The sequence below is a fragment of the Gymnoscopelus microlampas genome (genome assembly GCF_963454915.1).
Source record: "Gymnoscopelus microlampas genome assembly, chromosome: 4".
Taxonomy (NCBI): domain Eukaryota; kingdom Metazoa; phylum Chordata; class Actinopteri; order Myctophiformes; family Myctophidae; genus Gymnoscopelus; species Gymnoscopelus microlampas.
In genome coordinates, this window is record NC_139941.1 from 60,263,890 (window position 1) to 60,291,281 (window position 27,392).

General features: G+C 41.1%; 1 protein-coding gene across 2 annotated transcripts; it reads left to right on the forward strand.

Moving 5' to 3' along the window:
• The first annotated feature begins 1,023 nt into the window (after positions 1 to 1,023).
• Positions 1,024 to 16,216, forward strand: tti2 (TELO2 interacting protein 2). 2 transcript variants are annotated; one of them, XM_084056129.1, is made up of 11 exons: positions 1,024 to 1,105; positions 2,657 to 2,898; positions 3,652 to 3,947; positions 4,380 to 4,546; positions 6,114 to 6,171; positions 6,265 to 6,393; positions 6,717 to 6,809; positions 10,168 to 10,358; positions 11,317 to 11,460; positions 13,813 to 13,975; positions 14,624 to 16,216. In XM_084056129.1, the coding sequence occupies exons 2-11, from the start codon at positions 2,664 to 2,666 to the stop codon at positions 14,708 to 14,710; spliced, it is 1,563 nt and encodes a 520-aa protein (XP_083912255.1). In that variant the 5' UTR covers positions 1,024 to 1,105; positions 2,657 to 2,663; the 3' UTR covers positions 14,711 to 16,216. The 2 variants fall into 2 exon arrangements, with proteins under 2 accessions (XP_083912255.1, XP_083912256.1); XM_084056130.1 differs by having other exon boundaries at positions 2,657 to 2,892.
• Positions 16,217 to 27,392: the final 11,176 nt, after the last annotated feature.

Genomic DNA, 27,392 nt, shown 5'->3' on the forward strand with positions numbered 1-27,392 from the left:
CTTTGGCTAGGATTTAATAATGTGCAGGCCCTGGGTAGCCAACCCAGATTGAAAGAAATGGAAGCGGATGCTGGTCATCTTTTGTTGCATCTTTCCTGTTGGAAGAGAAGAGGGCTTGGGGGAGGACAACAGAAACTTGCAGCTTTTGCAAATCCACATGGCATTGTTTACACACACATTTGTCATCAAAGGATGACAGTGGAAATAAGCTTTTGAGCTTTTTTTTTGGTGTTTTAACCTTTTGACAGATATGTACAAATACAAGTATTTATGTGCATTTTTGTTAATAAATACTTCAATCAATCAATACAAAGATACTTGTGATTATAATACAAGTATGTGTTATAAACCCCCCCCCCCCCCCCCCCCCCCCACATTCATTGATTATATTTAACTAGTGTCATGTCGGCTCTTTCTTTTTTTTTCTCTTATTATATTTTCTGGTAATGCTGATGTTATTATCTCACCGATTCCCTTCATTTAACAACTAAGCTCAGTGAGATTAGTTGTTAAACTTCTACTCCACTACATCAGAGGCAAATATTGTACTTTTACTCCACTACAATTATTTGAAAACTTTAGTTAGTTACTACGTGATTTTGATTATCATTACAAAACACACAACCACTTCAGCCCTATAAATAAATAGCAAATAAATAGCAGATCTACAAGCTCACAACGCGATGCGACACAAATGTGAGCTTGTAGATTGTCTACTTTCAAAAGATTTTTATGAATGTTATACATTTGAAAAATGTCTTGTGAAATCAAATTAGACATTCTGCATAATGAGTACTTTCTATTTTTGGAACTATAAGTACATTTTTATACCAATACTTTTGTACATTTACTAAAGTAAATTTGGAATATCAGACCTTGACTTGTAACAGAGTATTTCTACATTGCAGTATTGTTACTTTTACTTAAGTAAAAGATGTAAGTACTTTTTCCACTACTGACTGGATGGTAGGAACTGTTAGTGATGAACCATTATCCTGTCGGACATATTTCTGTCCGGAACAACACATGGTCTGTCCCGCTAAGATGTCCGACAGTTGGCTGCAGTTCTGAGTTCTGCTGTTTGTGAAGAAAAACAACATCAAAGGTAAATAATAATAAACATGCTCGTTTTAATGTTGTGCTTTAAGCTGAACTATTAAGTTTACAGATGTCCGTAAGAAGCTGGGAGATAATCACTAACCATTGTTAACCATGGTTCACATGACGCCCGTCTGTCACAAGCGTCATGGCGGAACTTAAACCTGGTTTTGGCTTTTTCCTCCATTTACAACCCGTACATTTACAACCGGTACATCTACATAAACGTTCAGATTTCAAATATAAAGTGCCGAGCCCACGGCCATGGATGTAACACGTTGAAACGGGTGGGTCTAAGTACCCGTATCTTCCGTTTTGTTCAATAAAAAGCCTTTTAAGTCCGATCGGCGGACATTTTCTCATAGCGTTATAATGTATCAGATTGCAATACACCTTCCAACCGATAGGATCGCGTATTTGAAAGCATATGGAGAAAATTCAAATAAAATGGCCACTGATCGAATTAAAATGCTTTTTATTGAAGAATACGGAAGAAACGGGTCCTTAGACCCACCCGTTTCAACTTGTTACATCCATGGCCGTGGGGTCAGCACTTTATATTTGAAATCTGAATGTTTATGTAGATGTACGGGTTGTAAATGGAGAAAGTGCCAAAACCATTTCGAAGTTCCGCCATGACTGTCATGATATGACAGTCATGTTTCAGGGCTTTAACCATTGTATGCAGCAATGTGATTCAATGCAATCCACTGTTAATAAACAAATACATTAGAACATAATTGACTGGTTTATCAACAAATTATGTTTTATAACCCCGTAGACCAGCTTATTACAAATGTATGTCCTATTAGGAGGACCATTCTACAATCCTAAAATCCTCAGTGTTCATTATAATAAGTAACAAGTCCCCAGGACTGTTTTTGTATTATCCTTTTAGCCTTAATGTCTTACTGTTCCACGTGCTGTTTACATTTATGACTAATAAAGTATTCAATCAATCAGCTCTGGTCCATAGTGTTAGGAGTTCTCCTTAACTCCTAACAGTATGGACCAGAGCTAAGAGTTCATGTAACTCCGAGAGTGTACACATTAAGGAACCAAATGGTGTATTATACACTCAGACTTACATGAACATTTAAATGCTCTCTTTTAAAGTTTGATAATTAGTGGGTATCATCATAATTCTGCTCGGCGTGCATTACTTTGTGTTTTCCGGTGGATGCGTGGAATGGATAACAAAACTCACGTCTTGAATTTGGTGTTTGTCCCTTTAGTAAAATCTCAGTCGTTTGTCTTGTTCTCTCTCTCTCTCTCTCTCTCTCTCTCTCTCTCTCTCTCTCTGTCTCCATCTCTCCGTCTCTCTCTGTCTGCCTTGATCTCTCTGTCTGTCTGTCTGTCTGTCTGTCTGTCTGTCTGTGTGTCTCTCTCTCTCTGTGTCTCTCTCTGTCTCCATCTCTCTCTCTCTGTCTGTCCATCTCTTTCTCTCTCTCTCTGTCTCTCTCTCTCTCTCTCCGTCTCTCTCTGTCTGTCTCCATCTCTCCGACTCTCTGTCTGTCTGTCTGTCTGTCTGTCTGTCTGTCTCTGTCTCTCTCTCCAGCCTCTGAATGGACCTGTCATCTCTCCTCTCCTCCCTCCCCTCTGATTCCCCTGGCGGTCCACATCGTGGTCCTCCAATCACGGAGGTCCTTGCCCGCCTCCAGGAGAGGCTGCTGATTGGTGCAGCAGAGAAGAACCCCTCCCACCCCGACGCCGCAGCCGCCATCGGCCTCGTGGAGCAGCTGTTCAGAACGGGGGATCCTCATTGGCTGTTCGCTCTCGATTCCACCAATCAAGGTGATGGTACGCCTTTCACAATTATTTCGTAATCGCCTGAACCCAATTATTTGAGAATAATCGCAATGTCTTTGTATAAGCATCATAATTGGCTTTGTATAATCATCATCGTTTCCATGTTGGAAAAATCCTCATACATGTTCAAACATTTTCAAAAATAGCAGAAATAGCAGATCAACAAGCTCCGAGCATTTTGAAAGTATGAAATTATTCAATATAGGCCATAATATATTATCTATTTTGATTATTGGTACTGCTGATTAATTGTCAGTCATTTCTATGTACATATAAAGGTAGGGTAAGTACTCATTGCTTTTGACTAGAGTGTCTGTTCAGTAACAGGAGTCTCCATGTCTCTCCAGCTCAGAAAATGCCTTTTCAGGTCGCAGGTTCTATCCAATCAGAATGGAGAACTCAGTCAGGATACAGATCAAACAAGTGAATTTGGAAGTGATGACAACAAAGAAATGAGCTGAGAAAATTGGAACTGGAACACTATAAAAATGAAGCTGATAAACGGGTACTCTCTCCTGATTGGCTGAAATGTTGTCCCCTACCCCTGAAAATGTATTTTCTGTTTATTAAAGAGCTGGAGAGACGTGGAGACTCCTGTTACTGAACAAACACTCGATAGCAATGATTACTATCACAATATAGAGCTTTAACCTTTTAACAAAAAACTTTTTGTTCAAACCAAAAACATGTCACCTACCTTACCTTTAATCGTCCACTAAAATGTCATGCTTGTTGGCATACTAGGTGAGGGACTACTAGGTGAGGGCCAGCAGCAGCAGCAGAGAGCCTACATAGGTCTGGTTCAGAGTGTGACGGCCCACGCCGCTCTGCCTCTCTGTGAGACGGACAGCGGCTCTCTGCCCGCCGGCTGCTACGAGCCCGTCCCGGCCAGGGCTCTGGCCGTCTGCTCCGTGCTGACCACCCTGCTGGACGCCCTGGGAGGGTGGCTGCCGCCCCTGGAGACGGGTGAAGGAGAAGGCGTCTCGTTACTCCACGCCGTGGCCCCGCTCTGCTGCGTGTTCGCTGTCACCCACTTCCAGGTAAAGTCACGGCAGCGGTCTGTGTGCCATTCATTCACTCAGTGTAACACAAGTGTGGTTCCCAAACCTTTTAGCTCGAGACCCAAAAGCGAAATTTGATGTCTCCTCCTGGGGTCCCAAACTAGTGAAAATAGCAGATCTACATGCTCATAAAGCGTCTAAAAGTTTTTTTTAATTCATGGAAAATTATTTTTATTTTATTCTTATAATAGTAATAATTTAGGCAACGAAAAATAAGGGGATATTTACTCGCAACCCACAAAAATTGGGCCATGACCCCAAAAATGGGTCTGACCCACTGTTTTGGGAAATACTAGTGTAACAGATATAATGAAAATACAACCACAAGAAAATCCTCCACGGTGAATTATGATAAAAGATCCATCACAAACACATGCTGAACACATTATCACTTCCTGTCTCTACTTCCAGGTGCAGCCGTGGTCCAGCCCCGTCTCCAGAGAGGAGGCCTCCAAGCTGATGGGGGCGCTGCTCAGAGCCGGGGGATGGCGGGACGCCCCCCATCTCCTCGTAGGGGAGAGAGAGAGCGGAGGAATCGTAGGCGGAATCCTGGATGTTCTCCAACCGGAACTGACCAAGTTAGTTTATTGTTGAAATGGTTCAGTAATGCATGTTTTTTTTTTAGTACCCGTGCGCCACTCACCCCACCCATTATGCAAACTAATCTGCACCAATCTGCATCTGCATCTGCATCCTTGTCCACCAGCCAACCCACACAAATATGGGTTGGCTATTCAAAAATAACAGATGTACATGCTCACTTCGTGCAGCGCTGCAAGTACTATTTTTGAACATTTTTTAAAAATCTTAAAAGAAAGATTTTTGAATTCTTTTAACACAAATCTTCTCTTCTGGGGGTCCCCTGGCACAAATAATTTTCAGATGGGGGTCCGTGACCTAATACATATCATTTTGGGGGCTCATTTTGGGGGGCACAAAAACGTTTGAGAACTACTGATTTAGAAAGCATTTGTAGAATCGACCTCAGGTCTTAATGGGTTAAAGTAGCAGAAGTCAGGACTGACCACCGGGAATATCTAGGCTAAATAAACAGTCACATCATTCTTAACTGAGTTCTTTATCGCTGAATAGCAGCAAAACAGGACCCTTCATTAAAGACACTCTCTCTCGCTCATATATGCACACTCAACACCATCCTTTGACACTGAGGGTGTACATATCTTTTGCTAAAAATAGCCAGAACAATAAATGGGTCCATAATTTCAACACACAATATTAATACAAACTACACTAAAATATCTTATTACACGGCTTGGTTGAATGCTCGATTCTGATTGGTCAGTCATCGGTCATTATTTCTGGATAATGACCGATGAGCTCAATAACGGACCGCTGTCTAATCAGAGACTCAGAACACCTGCTCATATCAACCTGCGCTGCTTGATTTTATGCTTTATCCAACATGACAGCCATGTAAACAAACAACCAATGTCATTTACAACTAAACGTTGCTCTCAAGAATGTTTTTGAAAACATTTGAAGTGAGAAATAGACGATGCAATAACCGAAAAGTCATTCTATTTGATCCACTACACTTCCTTGTTTATCGTGGCGCAACAACGGGGGAATACCAAAACGCTCGCCCCAAAACATAGTCGCCCCGGGGCAAATCCGGCGGTATTACAGGCAAATCGGCAGTAAATAGAATGGGGGGCGAGTGTGTTTTGGGGCGATTTTTTTTCCATTTCGTCATTTGTTTTTGCGAGGCGAACTTGTCCGCCCAGCCCAATACTTATGGAATACTTTCATTGCCGTAAGCAAGGAAATACTTTGTTTTGTTGTTACTTTTGGGTAAATGTATTTATGTATTTATTAAGTAGCCGTGTAATAAGCGGGATAATGCAGGGGAGGTAGTCATTATTGAAATTTAAAGCCCTTCAGGGCGATTAACCACCTCGGCTTCGCCTCGGTGGTTAATCGCCCTGTCGGGCTTTAAATTTCAATAATGACTACCTCCCCATGCATTATCCCTTGCTTAATTGTTTGTCCTGCAGACTATTTCATTTAGCGAAATAGACCAGTGACTCTGAGGAAGTACATACTTTACATAGTATTGTGTATGGAGCCTCTCTGTTGACCACTAGCCCACTTTGTGTTTGTTGACCACTTGCCCACTGTGTGTAGGGAACGTTGGCAGAGATGTGAGGCAGTCAAACTGGTGTTCTCCTGGACCCTGCTGCAGGTGGGTTTCACTTTTAGCATTATTCTTAGTATTTATTATGAATTATTTAAATGATCATCCAATAAGTAAATGTACTGTATGCGTTTTGTCCAGGTGACGCGTCCGTCCCTGGCCCCCGTCTTGGATCGTGTGCTGTCCCCGTCTCTTCTGCTGTCAGACAACCACAGACTAGAGAACAGACTGCTGGGGGTCAAATGTCTGCATCACATAGTCCTCAACATGGTGTGTGTGTGTGTGTGTGTGTGTGTGTGTGTGTGTGTGTGTGTGTGTGTGTGTGTGTGTGTGTGTGTGTGTGTGTGTGTGTGTGTGTGTGTGTGTGGAAAGATTGAACATATCTCAAGGTTTAGGAGCGAGACCACTGTATAATGCCCCAAAAAAAAATATTTGGTGCCTTCAAACTATTTTACCAGCTATTTTACAACTTTTTGTTTAGGCAAATGAACAAACAATTGTCTCAAAATACTCAAGTGAGTAGTCTGTATGTATACATTTGTCGGGTTTCTGCCCGACAACAGCAATGTCTAACAGTGTTTTGTTTGTCTCAGCCCCACGCAGAGCTGCGTCAGTTTAACAGAGCTGAAGTTGTGTATCAGGCTCTGTTCAATCATCTCTATACTACCGACACACCACTGATACAGGTATGCACACACACACACACACACACACACACACACACACACACACACACACACACACACACACACTCTCTCTCAGTCCAAACCCAAATCCTTTCCACAATGTATGAAACATTTCACTGTATATTTTGTAATGGACTCACACCTCCACAATAAATGTATTTCACTACAGAAAAAATACTGTATACTGTAATTTGGCTACTTGGCAGACAAATCTTAACAAAACACAAATTATTTAGATTTTGTTTAGGTGTTTTTCCCCTCCAAATAAGCTTCCCAATATCCAATGTATTTTAACATAGTGGATCATCACCTCACCTGACTCACCTGTTTAGACCTGTTTGAAGAATAAAACAAACTCAAGTTGAATGCAGTTCCTCTGGGCATTGTTTGACTATTATATTTGGGAAAATTGTATTTGCCAATTTTAATTAATAACTTGGTGATTTGGCACAATGTATGACCGTAAAGTACACATGCCCTGGGCGTTTATCTATGAAAACACTTACTGTATACACACACACACACACACACACACACACACACACACACACACACACACACACACACACACACACACACACACACACACACAATTTGACTGTTTTTGTCCTTGGAAGACAGGATTTATCAGTAGAACGGATATGTTCATAAGACAGTTAACCCATTAATAAGACCTGGAACGCATGGGTGTCATTTTTAGATTTGATCTAAAAAGCATTATTTTACACTTTGGCTATTTTTGAAAAATCTAGAAAATGTGTGCAAATCTTTGAATAAATATATTTGTAAAGCGAACATTTGTAACTCAAATCTTTGCTTCTGGGGGTCCCTGGAACAAAATATTTTGAGATGGGGGTCCGCAGCCAAATACATATACATTTTGGGGTCCTTGGCGTGAAAAAGTTTGAGCACCACTGATATAGAAACATACGTTTTTCAGAATACTGTTAGGATTTAGAAGACATTTTGTAGAATCGGCCTCAGGTCTTAAAGGGTTAATAACTATTCAGCTGTTGAACATTCAACTCAACTCATGCAATTTATTTTACGTCATCACATCACAAACCCATTTTTAGAAATGTTCAGAGATTGTCAGTGAAAGGGCTGGGACTGTATGACATTTTGACCAAATAGTTTTTTGATATTATCACCATATTACATACATAATGCCAGTACTAATGGACAAAAAAAACATTTTGCCACGCTTTTATATACAGACATTTTGTTTTATTGAGTCTCATAGTATGTCACTACCAGTCAAAGGATGAAGTAAAAATTCACTGCCTTTTGTAACACCATAAAGAAAGTATTAAGCACATAAACCCCTTTACATTAAATATTTGCGACACGTTGTAAGCTTGTAGATCTGCTATTTTCTGCAAAGGTTTTCCCCAGAATACGGATGCTGGGGCGGGGGGGGGGGGGGGGGTTTAAGTCGTTAAATAAACCCCAGCATTCGTTGTTGCCTCAGGTTATCTAATGCAGCCATGACGGTTCCTTCAGCAGCGAGGTCGCTCCAGATGGCAGTTAAACACATGGGGGGGTCCTCTTTATATTGTAGAGCGCATCCGCTTGCCCTTTAAATGTCATGTGCGGAACGTAGGGACATGTACGCTCTCGTCATTCCTCCAAACCGCACGTTTCATCACGGCACGGTACAATCCATAGTGTTCATTTAACTCTGTGAGTGAACGGTAGAAATGGAACCAAAGGAACCCTTTATATGGTTTTTGAACAGTTGGTTCTGTTCTGTTCCGTTATTGGATTTAATGACTCCTGCTTCACTCTGGCACATTTGCACATGGACTACTGGCTGTGACTGATGCTCGGGCTGTCACAATTATGACATTTAACTTGACTAAGTTAAATTGTCATACAAATAATTGCGATTGACGATTTCATTGTGTGGCTTTTAGTTGCACGGGGCAGATCTGACAAAAACTGAAAATACAAAAATGACTGACGATGACCGATATCAATAATCTAAATAAATAATGTATTATGGCCAAAATACCCCATATTTAATATTCAACACTCACACAGATTTCTTTTTACAAAATAATGGAAATAGCTGACCTACAAGCTCACAACACGTTGCATCCAGATTAGCCGATTATGTCATAATTGTGACAGGCCTAACTGATGCCTGTTAAGGAGGATGTTTCATTGTTAATATATTGAATATCTATTTACTTACATTTTATGTTGATAAGAGTGTACATGCAATATATTATACATATACCCACTGTTGTACAGTATGCTTACTGTTGCTGTGCGAGGCTTTGTGAGCTTGTAGATCTGCTATTTTTCGCTAAAGTTCTCCTCAGAAAAAAGGATGCTAGTGTTCAAGTGGTTAATGTAAAAAAAAAAATCATTTCGCACAAAGATTTGGCGGCCCCCTCTGTAGTAGCCTATCTCTGAGGACCCCCTAGGGGTCCTGGACCCCCTGTTCAAGACCCCTGAACTACGGTGTCAACAGCGACAGCAGTAAGTGTGACACAAAGGAATCAGAATCATCTTTATTGTCACATCACAGGTATCAGTGGGTGAAATGTTTATGCAAGCTCCATCGTTTTTGAAGGATAGTTAGGCGTAAGCAGGGTTGAGCTGTAGGGGGTACGGGGGGGTACGGCGTACCCTTAGTTCTGACACTGTGGGAGCTGGGGGCGCGCGTGCACGCACCGTCAGCGGCGGTCTTTAACGCCTTAAAGTTTAAAAACAATAGCCTCTCAAGGTTCGCGCCGTCAGTGGCGAGCCGTTCTCAATAGCGTCTACCTGGCTGCTTTGCATAACATTAGGCTACTCGAGAAAAGACACGGACTTGAATTGAATGTGTTACATTCCTCTCACAATGACAGACAACATCTCTGCACTGCAAGGTGTGAAGGGGATCGCTTAGCAGTTCTCTGAGACAAGACAAAGACAAGTTTTCTGATTATTTTAAGTAGGCCTACTTATGTGTGGGTGAGTCTATGTAAAGGGCTTTTATATAAAATTAAAAGGAAAATAAAATAATTAATTTGAAACAAAAATAAAAACAACAAATTAACAATACAACAAAATAATAATACATATGATTACATTAATAATCACATGTTGAATACAGTATTTCAACTAGCACTGAGCTGAGTGGCTATGTGCGCGCACGTGCGCGCGCGTGACGTCATAAAATACAGTACCCTTAGTTGAAAAATCCACAGCTCACCACTGGGCGTAAGGTAAAGTTTCATCCGTGTTCAGTAACGTCCCTCTGTTCTGTTTTTTGTTGGATGTGTTGGTAATATGTCTCTCTCTCTCTCTGTCTTTTCTGTTGTTTGTTGGATGTGTAATTTGTCTCTCTCTCTCTCTCTCTCAACAGTCTGTTTTGTTGTGCTTGTTGGATGTGTTGGTGGTCTTGGAGAATCCCCCCTGCTCGTCGACCCCCTCCCGCCCCAGGAAGCCTGGTCGTCATGACGTTGTGCTGAGGTTGATGCTGACCCACATGGAGATGGAATCCAAGGTGGATCTCCGTCACGTCTATGCCTCCATCCTGCCCCTGTACATAGAGAGGTATCTGTCTGTCTGTCTGTCTGTCTCTTGTCTGTCTATGCCTCCGTCCTGCCCCTGTACATAGAGAGGTATCTGTCTGTCTGTCTGTCTGTCTGTCTGTCTATGCCTCCGTCCTGCCCCTGTACATAGAGAGGTATCTGTCTGTCTGTCTGTCTGTCTGTCTATGCCTCCGTCCTGCCCCTGTACATAGAGAGGTATCTGTCTGTCTGTCTGTCTGTCTGTCTATGCCTCCATCCTGCCCCAGTACACAGAGGTACCTGTCTGTCTGTCTGTCTGTCTGTCTGTCTGTCTGTCTATGCCTCCATCCTGCCCCTGTACATAGAGAGGTATCTGTCTGTCTATGCCTCCATCCTGCCCCAGTACACAGAGGTACCTGTCTGTCTGTCTCTTGTCTGTCTATGCCTCCATCCTGCCCCTGTACATAGAGAGGTACCTGTCTGTCTGTCTGTCTGTCTGTCTGTCTGTCTGTCTATGCCTCCATCCTGCCCCTGTACATAGAGAGGTATCTGTCTGTCTGTCTGTCTGTCTCTTGTCTGTCTATGCCTCTATACTGCCCCAGTACATAGAGAGGTACCTGTCTGTCTGTCTGTCTATGCCTCCATACTGCCCCAGTACATAGAGAGGTACCTGTCTGTCTGTCTGTCTATGCCTCCATACTGCTCCTATACATAGAGAGGTATCTGTCTGTCTGCCTCCATACTGCCTCATCTGTTTGTGGTGTATGAAATGAATAGTTGTGGTACAGTAGGGGAGTTGGAAAAAAAAAACATTCATGTAAGATTCTTATTATCAACGATTCAAAATCGATTCACAATTTCCCAAAAAAAACAAAACATTGAATCGTTTTTTTTTTATCGAATCGTGACCCCAAGAATCGGAATGGAATCGTGAGATTGCAGAAGATTCACAGCCCTATGGTACAGTATATTGAGGGTGCGTTGGTTTTCTCCTCCTGCAGGATGGGCTTAGCAGTGTGCAGACATCTGAAGCGGGTGGAGCAGGTGGTGGTGGCGTACCTGGAGGTGTCGGACCCCCCCGCGGAGCAGGGCAGGCTGGGGGTCCTTCGGGCCCTAGAGGGGACCATACGTATCGCCTGGCCGCGGTCAGTCTCTCTCACACATACAGTACCTCAGTGTTGCCATGTCTTTGGGCTTGTTTTAAAGTCGCTTGTAAATATTAGTAGTTACAGGTTGTGTTTTTAGCCGCTAGCTGAAAACGCGGCTCTACAAACAGGCTCAGACCGTGTCATCCCCGACATGTATTTGTCTATTGGCTGTCCTGGCTGTCCTTCACTACTTTAAAGCCAATGGACTAACTGATGCCTGTTAAGGAGGATGTTTCATTGTTAATATATTGAATATCTATTTACTTACATTTTATGTTGATAAGAGTGTACATGCAATATATTATACATATACCCACTGTTGTACAGTATGCTTACTGTTGCTGTGCGAGGCGTTGTGAGCTTGTAGATCTGCTATTTATATATATATATATATATATATATATATATATATATTCCAAATATTACTTAACTTTTTCTTTTCAAGATCTTTTTGAAAATAGCCGATCTACAAGCTCAAAAAGCGTCGTGAATGCAACACTTTGCGAGCATGTAGATATGCTATTTTCAAATAGCCAATGTACTAGTCTGTGCTACTGCTCACGTAGCCTAGTCGCTTCTTTTGGCCTTGTTTTCATAGAACTGACTGCTTATTTCACTCATGCAAGAGAGCCTAGTCAGCCTACGTGAAACATAACATCACACTTTTGCGGATTCCCCTGTATTGCACGTTTAGATGGAGAAGCGAGGCTGCGCCATTTTCACCCTGAAAGGCGGTTTCACTTAGGATTAGGGTTGCACTTAACTTTCATAGCCTAAGCATAAGTAGGCTAGGCTAACTATTTTTGTTGTTGATACAAATTTAATTTACTTCTACTCAACTACATCTCAGAGGCAAATATTGTACATTACATTATAAAACATACATTTACCACTTTAGCCCTATTTTACACCTACAAGTATAATACCTACTTGTAGATCTGCTATTTTCAAACATTTTAGTACTTTCACTTTTGGAACTTTACGTACATTTTGATACCAATACTATTGTACTTTCACACAAGTACATTGCCACACACACACGCACACACACACACACACACACACACACACACACATACACACACACACACACACACACACACCACACACCACACACCACACACCACACACCACACACCACACACACACACACACACACACACACATCCTTTATATTGGTAGCCAACCGAACCTCTCTGTGGAGTTATTTTGGTTGCATTGGAATGGCTGAGATTTCATTTTAAAGACCACTTTTACATTTTGTGCTGCAGATTGGGGCAAAAAAAAAGCCTGCCGCTAGCGGCTATATTATGACTTTAGTCATTTCTTGTTTTTTGGCTCGTTTCTAAAGTGTAGTTGCTTATTTGGGCTTGTTTCCTAATGTTGTTTAAACCAGTGGTTTTCAATTAGCCGATGCATATGGTTTTAAAGTGCTTGTGTGGCCTAGTCGCTTCTTTTGGGCTTGTTTTCATAGACCTGGTTGGTTATTTCTTTTGCAAAATCTGGCAACACTGACATGCGTATTACTATACTTGGAGGACATCAACATTTTAGGACGGCATTGAAAATATAATGGCAGATCTACAAGTTCACAGCCAGTTTTCTGCCTGACCTTGGCGCACAACTAGGTATAAATCAGGCATAACTCTTAAGCCCAAAACCTAAACCTAACCTCTAAATCCTGGTAATCCCAACCTGAATCTTTTCCTAATTGTAAACCTGACTCTGAAGATCTTTTTTTTTTTATGATAAACAAATGCTCCTCAGGATCCTCTTGTGAGGATCATGAAAATGGTCCTATAATTGCTGTTCCACCAAAGAGCACCTGTCTAGAGAGCCACTTGATCCACGCAGCGCTTCCTCCCTTTGTTTCATATAATTGCGGGGATGTTTAGCCCTCACAAACATAGTAATACAAACGCACACACACACACACACACACACACACACACACACACACACACACACACACACACACACACACACACACACACACACACACACACACAGTGGTGTAGTAACTAAGTAACTTCTTCCACCACTGTGCGCACGCACGCACACGCACAAACACAGCTATGGGGAGCCATAGCTGTGTTTGTGCGTGTGTTTTTGAAACAGAATAACTTCTGCCCCCTAGTGGTTAAACATTGATGTTGCTCTCTGTGTATTCTGCTACCTCACCCTTCTCTCATATCTCTCATATCTCTCATATCTCTCATATCTCTCTCTCTCTCTCTCTCTCCCTCTCCCTCTCCCTCTCCCTCTCCCTCTCCCTCTCCCTCTCCCTCTCCCTCTCCCTCTCCCTCTCCCTCTCCCTCTCCCTCTCTCTCTCTCTCTCTCTCTCTCTAGGATGGAGGGGCAGCGTGTGTTTGTGTTGCTGAGGTGTCTGTTGCGGTTGTTGGTTGACGTGACGTCGGATTCGCTGCTGTCCCCGTCAATCCAAGACCAGCTGACCAATCAAATCGTCGTCTGCCTGACCCTATTGGACCACTGCACAGGGGGGCAAGTACAGGTGAGACTTGTTTCCTATGAGGTAATAAGAGACAATAGCATTGCTTTATGAAACAAATTAATTTAAATATAAATCTAACTTTTATTAATGGTAGGGTAATGGTAGAGCCACTCGATTTTCTTGGTTAAAATAAGTGTTAAGTTGCTCTATAGTAACAGAGTCTCCTTGTCTCTCCAGCTCTTTATTAACCCATTTAGACCTGAGGCTGATTCTAAAAATGCCTTCTAAATTCTGACCTAAGTTTTCTGAAAAACTTACCAAAACTTACCAAAACATTACGTTGCTATATACTGTACATAGCAACAAGAACCCCAAAAGGGGTTCCAGGCTTGAAAGGTAATGGGTTCCGAAAATGTCGGTTTCAATTTTATTCAATAACGATGGAGAACTCCCACAGGATACAAATTAAAAAGTGAAATTGGAAGTGATGACACAAAGAAATGAGCGCACAAAATTGGAACTTTTGCAATCCGCCTCAAAATGTATTTTCTGTTTATTAAAGAGCTGGAGAGACGGTGACAATTTGATTCCGAACTGTATTGGAGCTTTGATCTCTCGAAGGGAGTTTGAGGAGTGAATCAGGGTCCTCTCTGATCAGCCTGTCTTGTCTCTTTTTTCTTCCTGTCTATCTGTCTGTCTGTATCTCAGTCTGCCCTTCAGGATGTGGACAGTAGCTGTTCTAGCGCTGCCGTACAGAGTTGCCTAGCGAAGGTGAACGTGGGAACGCAGAAGTGACATGACACAAGAAGGTGGAGCCGAGAACCGTTTAAAAAAAGACCTGGAGTCCACGTCGATGGCACCATCTCCTCCACCCTGCTGTCACGTATATTGCAGGACTCGCAGAGTGCGCAGAATGCACCCATTTTGGGCGCACATGCATGCACCCACAAATCGGGTGCATGTGCTATGCAACTGAAACTGAAATTGGTTGCACCAGTGCACCTTACATTTAGCAGGTCTGTCTATGTGTGGGTGCAACTAAATTATATTGTGGATGTCTGGTGGAAACATGTCCAAAACTGTTACTTTTCATTTTCACTAGTTTAGCTTGACACTCTCATATGACAAAGTAGGGCATTAAATGACGAAAAAACATAAAAAGTTGACATTTGGAGATAAAGGGTTTCAGCTTGACAGTGGCGATATGCTGGTGCACCTATATGGAAAAGTGAAATGCTCCAGACAGTGCAGTGAACTAAAAGGTTAGTTTGGAGCCCTGTTTAAGAACTAAGACCGTGTCTCTGAGTTGACACAACAACAATGTAAAGTCAATGTAAAGATATGACATGAAGAAATATATTCGGAGCTGCGTGAATAGCGCAAGTTGTAAAACGTTTCAACTCGCACTCCGATAAACATGAAGTCGCCATCCCCTTCTCTTCCACCCGACAGTGAGGAGGAGTTTCAACGCGAGGACATAACGCGTGTGGTGGAACACGCTATCTGACCTATTTCTTGTCCCTGATGAATGAAACCTGTAGGAGTCGTGACGGAGATCTCCCTCCCTGCCCGGCTTCCAACCCAAAAGTGGGAGTCATGACAGAGATGCAGTGTTGATTTTGACAGCAAATTATGATTTAGTTTTAGTCATATTTTAGTCATCTGAAATGTTTTAGTTTTTGTCTAGTTTTTGTCGACTGAATATCATAAGATTAAAGTCGACTAAATCTACAGTTGATTTAGTCGACTAATATGTATATTGGTGATGCCTTGATGGCGTCGTAATGCCTACAAGCTTGGCAGGGTGACACGATGTGAGCTTGTAGATCTGCTATTTTCAGAGCGCAACACCCGAGCGCAACCTCTTTTAGATCTACTGGATCTCTTCTCCACTAGTCCCTCACTAACATTTTAGTCTAGTTTTTATTTGTTGACGAAATTGTCAATATATTTAGTTTTAGTTTTAGTCATCGTAGCTTAGTTTTTTTTCCCTTGTTTTTATTTCGTTTTCGTCAGTGGAAAAAGGTAGTCGGCAAACATTTTTCGTCACAGTTTTAGTCGACACAATCAACACTGCAGAGAACCCCCCCCCCCCCCCCCCCCCCCCCGCCTGGCTTCCCACCCTCAAACGTGTCACTAAAAACTAAGCCTCAGACCTCCCAAAACAATCTGATACGACTACTTCTCGGCCTTAAGCCCATGACCCACCTAATTCCAACACACTTTGCTAGTTTGTGGTGGCTCCGGGTAGAAGACAGGGTTAACCCATTAAGCTTCGAGCTAAAAAGCATTATTTTACACTTTGGGCAATTCAAAATAGCAGATCTACAAGCTCATCGCGCGGCACCGAGTGCAGCGCTACGAGCTTGTAGATCTGCTATTTTTGAAAAATCGTGAAAATGTGTGCAAATCTTTGAATATATATTTTTAAAGCTAACATTTTTAACTCAAATCTTTGCTTCTGGGGGTCCCTGGAACATCATATTTTGATGGGGTCTGCGGCCAAATACATATAATTGTGGGGGTCCTTGACATGAAAAAGATTGAGCACCACTGATAGAGAAACATACGTTTTTCAGAATACTGTTGAGATTTAGGGGATCATGTAGAATCGGCTTCAGGTCTTAAAGGGTTAAGCAAATATCACTGGGATTGATATTCAAGGTAGTCCAAGAGACTGTGCCCTCAATACCCTCATACCTGTCGAACTACTTCTCCAAAGTGAGTGACACCCACAGCCACAACACTAGAGGGACCATGATCTGGTAGCACCCACATTTAGAACATACATGGGGAAGTTCTCATTCTACTGCTCTGCCACCACAATGTGGAATCCCCGGACACCATCCATTAAAAGGATGTGTAACACTGGTTTCTTTCAAAATTGGCCTGAGAAAACATCTATCAGGACATCACAAGGGGAGTTAAAACGTAATTTCCCCAACTCCTTTGTGCATATAGCGTTTGTATTTGTTGATGACATGTATTATTGTTCATTTTGTATGCTATATTGATTAATTGAATACATAGGACCACAATGGAATGTCCCCAGGACTTTTTTGTGTTATCCTTTTAGCTTTAATGTCTTACTGTACCACGTGCTGTTTACATTTATGACTAATAAAGTATTCAATCAATCAAAACGGGGTCAGTTGTGTTTGTTGGAGCGCATGGCCAAAGCCAGGTGCACTGCGGAGGATTCAAAACCCCTAGTTTCTGCTGTGGTGGGCGGGAACTTTACCCCATGTGCATTCTGTTTATAAACGCATGACTTATCGCTTGAGCCACGCTGGCATACAAGCTATGAGTGAGCAGGAAATACTTAACCTTTTATAATTTAGATAGTGAGTGTAAATGCTTCCAACAGTGGTCCTGCACCACAAACTTTGTGTTTATAAAACTCAGAAGTATGAAAACTATCAGCTACCGACAAGTTAATACTTGACCTGGTGGGGTTAAGATGTAGAAAATGTTCCCGCTGGTGGTTTCAAACCATAAACCTTTGGTTCACCAGCCATTGGCATTTCCCCTGCACCACTGAAGCGTGGAAGACGCAGGTGACGACTACATAATAGTAATGTTTGATGGTGATGATTGGTCTGTAGTTGTAGCCTACAGAGGAACTGACTTTTTCATTTTCAATCAAATGTCTACCATAATTGAACACATTTAGTCCATTTTCTCATTCTGGCATGCTCTTCAGTGAAGTATCAGAGCCAGTGCAAATTTAGACAAAACATCCAAAGTTGATGTTGAACTCGCAATCTCTCATTCAAGAAGCACATGTTTTACCACTGCACCACTGTGTCCTGCAAGATACCCTCTTACATGCTCTTCATTTAACGATTAGGGCCAAGTTTCATTTTCTTTGTTTAAAGATTTTTCTTGTGCCATTCTTTAGAGAGAAAAGAATGGCATGGAGAAAGTTTGGGAATGAGTATGTCATGCAGCAAAGGGCCTCGAGTCGGATTAGGTCTTTATGTCGTCAATCGTTTGTCGACATACAGTATCTACACTGAGCTGAAGCTGGGGAACATTTGACTGTAAGGGGGGAAGTATTGTACGTAAGTACAATACTTGAGTCTTGAGTAAATGTAAATAAGTTACTATCCACCACTGTCAAGTAGGGCGTTAATTTACGGAAAAACACAAAAGGTTAGAATATGGAGAGAGGGGAGGTTTCTGCCTCAACAAAATACTCCTTGAGTGAGTCCAGGAAAGCAGCATGTCAAAGTTAGTACATGAAACACCTGACGAGAACTGTGTGCCTTGTGAACATTGTAGTTCCAATGTTGACGTCTCCATCATTATATTCATAAAATAAACACGTACAAAAATGTGTGTTTTATTACAGAGAGGAAACAGATTACAGGACAGTGAGGTTTTGATGGAAAGCCGACCACGACCCAACCTGACCCAGCTCAGATGTTACTCCAAAATTGTCCACACAGCATCTCCAGAGGTCGCTGTTTGTTTACGCAATATGAATACATTAGTCGTGTTTGATTGGTGTTTGACATTGTTTATAGTTACAGTCAGATAATATATTCAGACACAGTGTTTGGTCAGGTTACAGACAGAATCAAAATGTGAACGGTACAGTGATGATGAACCAACAAAGTGCTTGGTCCTGTGGTGTAAAATATCCACCCCCGTGGAGAAGAGCTCAGAGTTCAGACATTGAATATATTTGATGTATCCCATGAAAAATACAATGATAACAAAGACATGATTCCTCCCACACACATAGGCACACACACACACACACACACACACGCACACGCACACACACACACACACACACACACACACAAGCATACGCACACGCACACGCACACGCACATGCAGAGGGACAGAAAGGAATAGAGGAAATGAGAAAAATGTTCTTCCTCCCCCTCACATCTGGTGTCAGGGGCAGAGAGGGTCCGGTAGGCCTACATTAGCTGCATTGGGAAGTTCTTAGGTACAGTACTTGAGTAAATGTTCTTAGTTACTTACTTAGTAACAAAAAACAGTGACTTGTCATGGACAGAGTGGAAAACTGCTGTTTGGACGCTATCTAGTGGCCATCAGCAGACACTACATGTGTCTGGAGATTATTATGGATCTATAAATAAACTTTGTTCTCAAACTTTTTCATTTCAAGGACCCCCAAATTAATGTATTCATTTGCCCACGGACCCCCATCTCAAATATTTTGTGCCAGGGACCCCCAGAAGAGAAGACTTATGTTAAGAAATTCAACATTATTTAAACTTTTCCAAACATTTTCAAGATTTTAAAAATAAAATAAAAAATATCAGATCTACAAGCTCACCGCGCGCCACAAAGTGACGCGCTGTGAGCTTGTAGATCTGATATTTTTGAATAGCCAAAGTATAAAATATGGATAAAGTGGTTAAAATGATTGTGATGCTGTATTTTAAATTGAATCGATTTTTTTTTAAACATACTGGTTTTAAATAGACAATTTATTCAAATATGTAAATGATCTCATTAAATATACACGATTCACATATGCAAAGTACAAAAGTATTCACATTGAAATATACTTAAGTGCTGAAAGTAAAAATAAAAGGATTCCCTCTGCTTGCAATGAGGGAACAGGGCGCATGCGCACGCAGCGACCGGCAGTGAGAGATATGTTTAATGTATGTAATATGTTTTGCTAACTCTTGCTGTAAACCTATTTTCCCTTTTGGGACATTAATAAAGTTAAACCTTGAAAGTAAAAGTACTCATTTTTCAGAATATCCCATTTCACACGTTTCCAAATGTGTAAAAATGCTTTGAAAAGAAGAAAAAAAACAGCAGATCTACAAGCTCACAACGCGTTGTGAGCTTGTAGATTTCAAATAGCCTAAGTATACATAGGACTGTAGTGGTTAATGTGTGTTTTGTAATAATATTAAAAATCTATAAAGTAACCAAAGTTTTCAAGTAATTGTAGTGAAGTAAAAGTACTATATTTGCCTCTGAGGTGTAGTGGAGTAGAAGTAAAAGTATTGTAAATACTCAAGTAAAGTACAAATAACTCAAAATTGTACTTAAGTACAGTACTTAAGTACATGTACTTAGTTACTTTACACGGCTGCTCTGCACAGGTGAAGATGATTTAGTGTTGATGAGTAAAAAGCAGTCTGTGGGGATCTATTCACTCTGCAGGATGAAGATCCGGTCAGAAAACGGAAATGGTTTGTCCATGTGACGTTCGGTTGAACGTGTTCAACGCAACGGATCCAGTAGGCGGGGCTTTAAACAGGATGTGATACCGATTTAAAACAGACGCAGGCGCACTACGTCTGCTTTCAAACATTTTGTCTTGCAACACGTCACGCTCCTCTGCTGCCTGAAGGTAAACTAATGTTTGATTTATATCTAAAGTTTAAACACTCACTGTGTGGGGGTTTGTAGATCTAACCCCGCCATATGTTCATGTGCGTTTATAAATCTACTTTAGCCTTGGATCAAGACAGCCCGTCAGGGATTGTATTATTTATGGTGATCGAGTCTGATGTTTGTTGGTAGTTTCAAACGGATCATAAATCCCCATAAATTAATCCAATCCAACACATAAAGTGTTTAAACACAAAGACACGCATGTTACCCGTCCATACGGGTCTGTTGTGTTCCGTAATATTACGTAGAGTTTAATAAAGACGCGTTTTAGTCACGTGTGTGTCTGAACGCCATTCTAGTTCCACATTTACATGGACATTTAATACCTGCTGCAACAGCGCCACTTTACCAAATAGTTTGTGGTTCTGTATTTAAGGCTCGTGCGTTTATGTATGCATTGTAAATATAAAGTGATTATCTTAAAGCCACAGATGTTATCCGTACATACGGGGTGTTAGTGTTCAGTTAATGTTCAGTATAGATTAATAAAGAAGTGTTTTAATCCCCTCTGTGGATGAACGTCATTGTATTTCCTGGATTACATGGGGTGTAATACCGGTGTTCACCTGCAACAGCGCCACTTACACCCATTGAATGATATATACAGTGATGTTCAGACAGACCAGATTGAAACATTTATTTATTGAATAATACGGAATATTACTGAACATAAAGGGTCTGTATGGTGGGATAACATCTGTGGCTTTGGGATAAACACGTTATATTTAGAGTAACATACATTTATCAAGATGTTTGAGACTTTAACATGGAACTAACTACAAACACTATTTTTGGAGAGTGTTAAGAATGTCAAAGATAGGATGATAATAATAATGTAATTTTATTTGTACAGCACTTTTCACATTTCATACTTTTCATGAAATATCTAGAACAAAACAAATGTAAAAGCCTAAGGATAGAGATTAAACTGAGCTAAATTGTAACATAAGATAAATAACACTCAGGCAGGATAATAAGTAATCTAGACTAAATATCGATATCAAAATCGATAAGAAATCTGAGTCTTGATCGAAGGCTAAGATGAAACTATAATATCATCTCTACTATCGGGAGGAAACCATAGAATGTCCCAAACTGTTACTTTTCAGGATTAAAAAATGGCAAAAGTAGCAGATCTACAAGCTCAAAACGCGTTGCTTTGTGCCACGTTTCAAGCTTGTAGATCTGCTACTGTTGATGGTACTACTTGAAAATGTGTCCACATTTTTCAATATGTTTTTTTAAAGCGAACATTTTTAACACTAATATTTGCTTCTGGGGGGATTCTACAAATGTCTTCTAAATCCGTGGTTCTCAAACTTTTTCGTGCCAAGGACCCCCAAATAGACATTTATTAGCCCGCGGACCCCCATTTGAAAAGATAAGCCAGGGACCCCCATAATAGAAGATTTTTATGGCTCTCTAGCAGTGATTTTCAACCATTTTAATTTCAAAGACCCCCAGTTTGACATGCATTAGGGCTACAGACCCCCCATTTAATGGCATGTATGTCTCTGGGACCCCAATTCATATTGTAAAATCAATGTTAATTTAACTCTGAGAGTGTACAAATGGAACCAAATGGACCCGTTGGGTCCATTTGGTTCCATTTGTACACTCTCAGAGTTACAGACCCATAAGGGTCCATTTGGTCCCTGTCCAAGCTTGTTCTTTTGTCATTCAATGGTATGTCATGATCTAGTAATTGTATTTGTATTTTATTAGAGAACAGCAAAAAACGATCATGTATGAGTTTATAGCCCTGAAACATGACTGTCATATCTTGACTGTCATGGATGAACTTCAAACTGGTATTTAAACTTTCTCCCTTTTTGGTCCGTACATCTACATAAACGTTCATATTCCAAATATAAAGTGCTTACCCCATGGCTACGGATTTTGCAATGATGTACGTTTCCTCAGAAGTTCCTGAATATTCTGAATTGTTAAATGTAAAGCATTTTAATCCGATTGGTGGCCATTTCCCCCGTATTTTCTTATGCTTTCAACTACGTGACCCTATCGGCTGGGAGGTGTATTGCACTCTGGTACATTACAACTCTATGAGAAAATGGCCGCCGATCGGATATTTTAATCCGATTGGTGGCTTTTTATTGAACAATACGGAAGATATGGGTACTTTTGAGGGCCTGTACATTATTGTAACATCCGTGGCCATGGGGTAAACACTTTATATTTGAAATATGGACGTTTATGTAGATGAATGGAGCAAAAAGGGAGAAAGTGCAAACACCAGGTTGACGTTCATCCATGACCGTAAAAGACGACCGTCATATGATCCATGGCTGGCATTTGTTTTTTCATTTGTATTTCCAATGTTGAGTACTTTTACTTCTACTCCACTAAATCTGATCTCAGAGGCAAATATTATACTTGTACTCCACTACAATTATTTGAAAACTTAAGTTAAGTTGTAGATTTGGATTATTATTACAGAACACACATTAACCACTTCAGGCTATACATTTCAGCCATTCGAAAATAGCAAATCTACAAGCTCACAATGATGTAAGCTATTTATCACTACATAACTAAAAGAGTTTATGAGTTAGGGGAAACAAGATTTTGTCATAGTATGCTATGGTTTAAAACATAGGTTTTAAAGCATAACATATTATGTTAACCTAGAGCAGGGGTCTACATAAGGGGGTCCAGGACCCCTAGGGGTCCTCATAGTTACTACAGTACAGGGGGTCCGCCAAATCTATTTTAGATTTTCTCTCTCTTTTTTTCCCTCTTTTTTTTTCACTATAACCAGCATCCGGGGGGTACATTCACTGAAAATAGCCGATCTACAAGCTGACAACGCGTCATCTGCTGTTTGTGGTAGGCTACAGTGCCTCCCCGAATCCACAGACAGCCAATCCGCGTCCCATTTTTTACCCGTTCATCTACATGAACGTTCGGATTTCAAATATAAAGTGCTCACCCCAAGGCCACGGATGTTGCAATTATGTACGGAGCCTCAAAAGTACCCGTATATTTTGTATTGTTCAATAAAAAGCATTTGAATCCGATCGGTGGCCATTTTTCTCCGCAAGCTTTCAACTTCGCGACCCTATCGGTTGGAAGGTGAATTGCACTCTGATACCTTATAACTCTATGAGAAAATGGCCACCAATCGGATTAAAATGCTTTTTATTGAACAATATGTAAGATACGGGTAATTCTGAGGGCCCGAACATAATTCTAACATCCATGGCCATGGGGTCAGCCCTTTATATTTGAAATATGAACGTTTATGTAGATGAATGAAGCAGTAAGGGAAAAGTGCAAACACCTGGTTGAAGTTCATCCATGACAGTAACAGACGACCGTCATGTGATCCATGGCTAGCATGTAGAGTAAGACCGTACGGCTCATTTGCATATCCTCGTGAATATAAATTAGCCATGCGGTCTCCCCAACATTGTAAGACCAAAATTGTAGACCAATTTAGCTACATAACTAAACGAGTTTAGGGAGTTAGGTTAGGGGAAACAACGTCATAGTGTCAACATTTATATTATAGCCTATAAGCAAAATATAATGTAGGCTACCTATTAGAGTCACTTAGACAGGCAAGACAGACATTAACAAAACAAATTGCCATCTGATGTGATGTAAAAACGGGGGTCCGGGACCCCTAGGCCCTAGGGGGTCCTCGTAGTTACTACAGGGGGTCCACCAAATCAATGTGAGATAGAACATTTTCTCTCTCTCTTTTTCTTCTTTTTTTTATACAGCATCCCTATTTTGGGGGGGTAGCCTTCACCGAAAATAGCCGATCTACAAGCTGACAATGTGTCATGCTGGGACAGCTTGTAGATCTGCTATTTTTGGTTAAGAAGTTTGGTGGTGTATAGGGCAAAAAAACAAGTAGGCCTACAGAGCCAAATGTCTAATGATTAATGCTTTAATCTCAATGTCAATTTTAATGTTTTCCGAATGAGAAATACAAATGTATAGGCTATAAGCACATCATGCTGCTACCCCTGACATTATGCAGAGTATAGGCTATAAGCATGAATATTCTTTTATTGCTCAAAGATGAGTTTGGGCAGAGTTAGGGAAAGCGTTCACAATCACACTCTACAATTGTATTACACTCCTTCTTCTTATCAGCCAAAATATAATATAATATAATATAATATTTTAGCCAAAATATAAAACATGTTTTTAACCATAGCATGTTAACCTAGAGCAGGGGTCTTCATAAGGGGGTCCTGGACCCCAAGGGGTCCTCGTAGTTACTACAGTACAGGGGGTCCGCCAAATCTATTTGAGATTGTATCTCTCTTTTTCCCCCTTTTTTCTCTATAACCAGCATCCGGGGGTACATTCACTGAAAATAGCCAATCTACAAGCTGACAACATGTCATGCTGTGATATGAACGATTATGTAGATGAATGGAGCAGTAAAGGAAAGGTGCAAACACCAGGTTGAAGTTCATCCATGACGGTTGTAATCCATGGCTAGCAAAGACGTGGCTAGCCTGCGGACTAAAACCGGCTAATTTGCATATTCTCGTGCATATAAATTAGCCATGCGGTCTTCTGCGGACAATTTGGGGGTATTTTGTTATACTTTATTGGAGTATTTCCAATTTTCAGTACTTTTACTTCTACTCCACTACATCTCAGAGGCAAATATTATACTTTTACTCCACTACAATTATTTGAAAACTTTAGTTAAAATGGCAAGTTACTTTATAGATTTGGATTATTATTATAGAACATACATTAACCACTTCAGCCCTATATACACATTTCAGCCATTTAAAAATAGCAGATTTTTCGTCCGGGACCCCTAGGCCCTAGGGGGTCCTCGTAGTTACAGGGGGTCCGCCAAATCTATGTGAGATAGAACATTTTCTCTCTCTTTTTTTCTTCTTTTTTTTTTTTACGCTATACAGCATCCTTTGGGGGGTAGCCTACATTCACCGAAAATAGCCGATGTACAAGCTGACAATGCGTCATGCTGCAACAGCTTGTAGATCTGCTATTTTTGGTTAAGAAGTTTGGTGGTGTATAGGGCAAAAAATGACATTATGCAGAGTATAGGCTATAAGCATGAATAATATTTTATTGCTCAATGATGAGTTTGCCTAAATTTGTTACATAACAGAGTTTGGTTAGAGTTAGGGAAAGCGTTCACAATCACACTCTACAATTGTATTACACTCCTTCTTCTTATCACATATAGCCGAAATATAATGTAGTCTATACACTTAATAGAAAATTGGACAATGTTAGCTGTTTGTCGGAAAGAAACCATGCAGGAACATTAATATGTCAGCCAGTAAAAGCTCTCGTTCTGCTTTGATCAGGTTAATGTTAATGTTACATTATCGGCTGCCTACAAGCATCGTTGAACGCGTGGCTCAACGTGCCCTCGGTGGCTCGTGGTAATTATTAATGCTTTGATCATCTCATCAATTGTAAAAAAGTCTAGAATGAGAGATGCAATGAATACAAGAGTATGTTACGTTATATGTACAGTATATATGTTGCAAGCAAGCAGAGCCACAGTTAAACAAAGTTGGCTCGGGCAGGAGTCGATCCCGTCCTCCCGGTGCGTGTGGTTTTCTGTGATTGGCCGAACGTTCATATTCTGGCGCTCCGACCTCGACAATTAGGCGATGTCTTTGGCGCAGTCGGTAGCGCTGTCGCCTCACAGCTAGAAGGTCCTGGGTTCGATTCCCGCCAGGGACGCTGTGGGCACTGGGGGGGTCAGCGCCCATACCCAGGGTGGGGTTGGCGAAAGGGCCTACTCTGTGTGGAGTTTGCATGTTCTCCCCGTGTCTCCTAGGGTAGTTAATACCCTCACAAAAACATGTAGTAATCCTGGTCGCCATACCGCCTCCCCCATGACAGCCGGGGCGCCTGATGGAGGGGAAGGGAATTGGTTGGAATAACGTGTTCCTTCCACGTCCAACCAGGGAAACTCCCCCCTGTCAGGTGACAAGAAGGTCAGTTGGCTCTCATGCACTGAAGGAAGCATGAGTTCGGCCCTGGCCTCCCTGGCTGTGGGGGACTGGTGTAGCGCTGGTGTAGCGCCCAGGATCACTTAGGAAATTGGCACCGGGTGAAAAAAATGGGTTACAAAAATCGCGGGATAAAAATTATTTAAAAAAAAAATTAGCTCAAACAAGTTTGTAAGTGAAATATCCCTTTACAGTTAATTGTCATGTGCAATTTGTTTTATTACGAAGCCTGAAAGCCAAACATTAATTACATTTGAATCCATATGCAGTGGTGGAAAAAGTTAAAATGTTTTACTTAAGTAAAAGTATCAATACTGCAATATAGAAATAGTAAAAGGACTGAAATACTCCAGTAAAGTAAAAATACCTCACAACTGTACTTAAAGTACAGTACTTGAGTAAATGTACTTAGTTACTTTACACCACTGTCCATATGTTCCAATGCCAAAAACACAACTAAATGGTTAATCACATGTATTTGTATGACAGGCGTCAACTTAAATGTTTTAATTGTCACAGCCCTAGGCATAGCTTACACCAAGAGTCTTCAACGTTTTTCAGGCCAAGGACCCCTTAGCTGAGAGATGAAGCAGGGACCCCCACAGCAGGGACCCCCACTACATATTGTGTAAAATTATGTTGCAGATTAAAGTTTTTTCATAGATTCATTGACTCTCTGTGTCAATAGACCATATTCACACAGCTGCCATATTGCCAAGTTAACTCATTCAGTTTTTTTAACATTCAATGTTAAAAAAAATTATATATTCAAAGATTTGCTCAAATTTTCAAGATTTTTCAAAAATGGCAGATCTACAGTACAAGCTCATAGCGCTTGTATATCTGCTATTTTTGAATAGCCAAAGAAATCTTACAATGACACAGATGCGTTACCGGTCTTAAAGGGATAGTTCACCCCAAAAATAACTTATTTTCGAACGATTTGTCACCCCTGAAGACTTGAATTTGTGGATATTTTGTTGTTTTGTCTCATTCCTAAGCCAATAATTTGATGACCGGTAGCGGTTCCGGTAGGAGACACAAAGAGTCTCCCTTGTTTCTCCTACCGGAACCGCCGCCTACCGGTCCGC

Excerpts from the sequence above, each read along its gene's own strand:
- tti2 (XM_084056129.1), top strand. The coding sequence starts at position 2,664 with ATGGACCTGTCATCTCTCCTCTCCTCCCTCCCCTCTGATTCCCCTGGC. Across the intron at positions 3,948-4,379 it reads TCGCTGTCACCCACTTCCAG|GTGCAGCCGTGGTCCAGCCC; the intron begins GTAAAGTCACGG and ends CTCTACTTCCAG. Across the intron at positions 11,461-13,812 it reads ATACGTATCGCCTGGCCGCG|GATGGAGGGGCAGCGTGTGT; the intron begins GTCAGTCTCTCT and ends CTCTCTCTCTAG.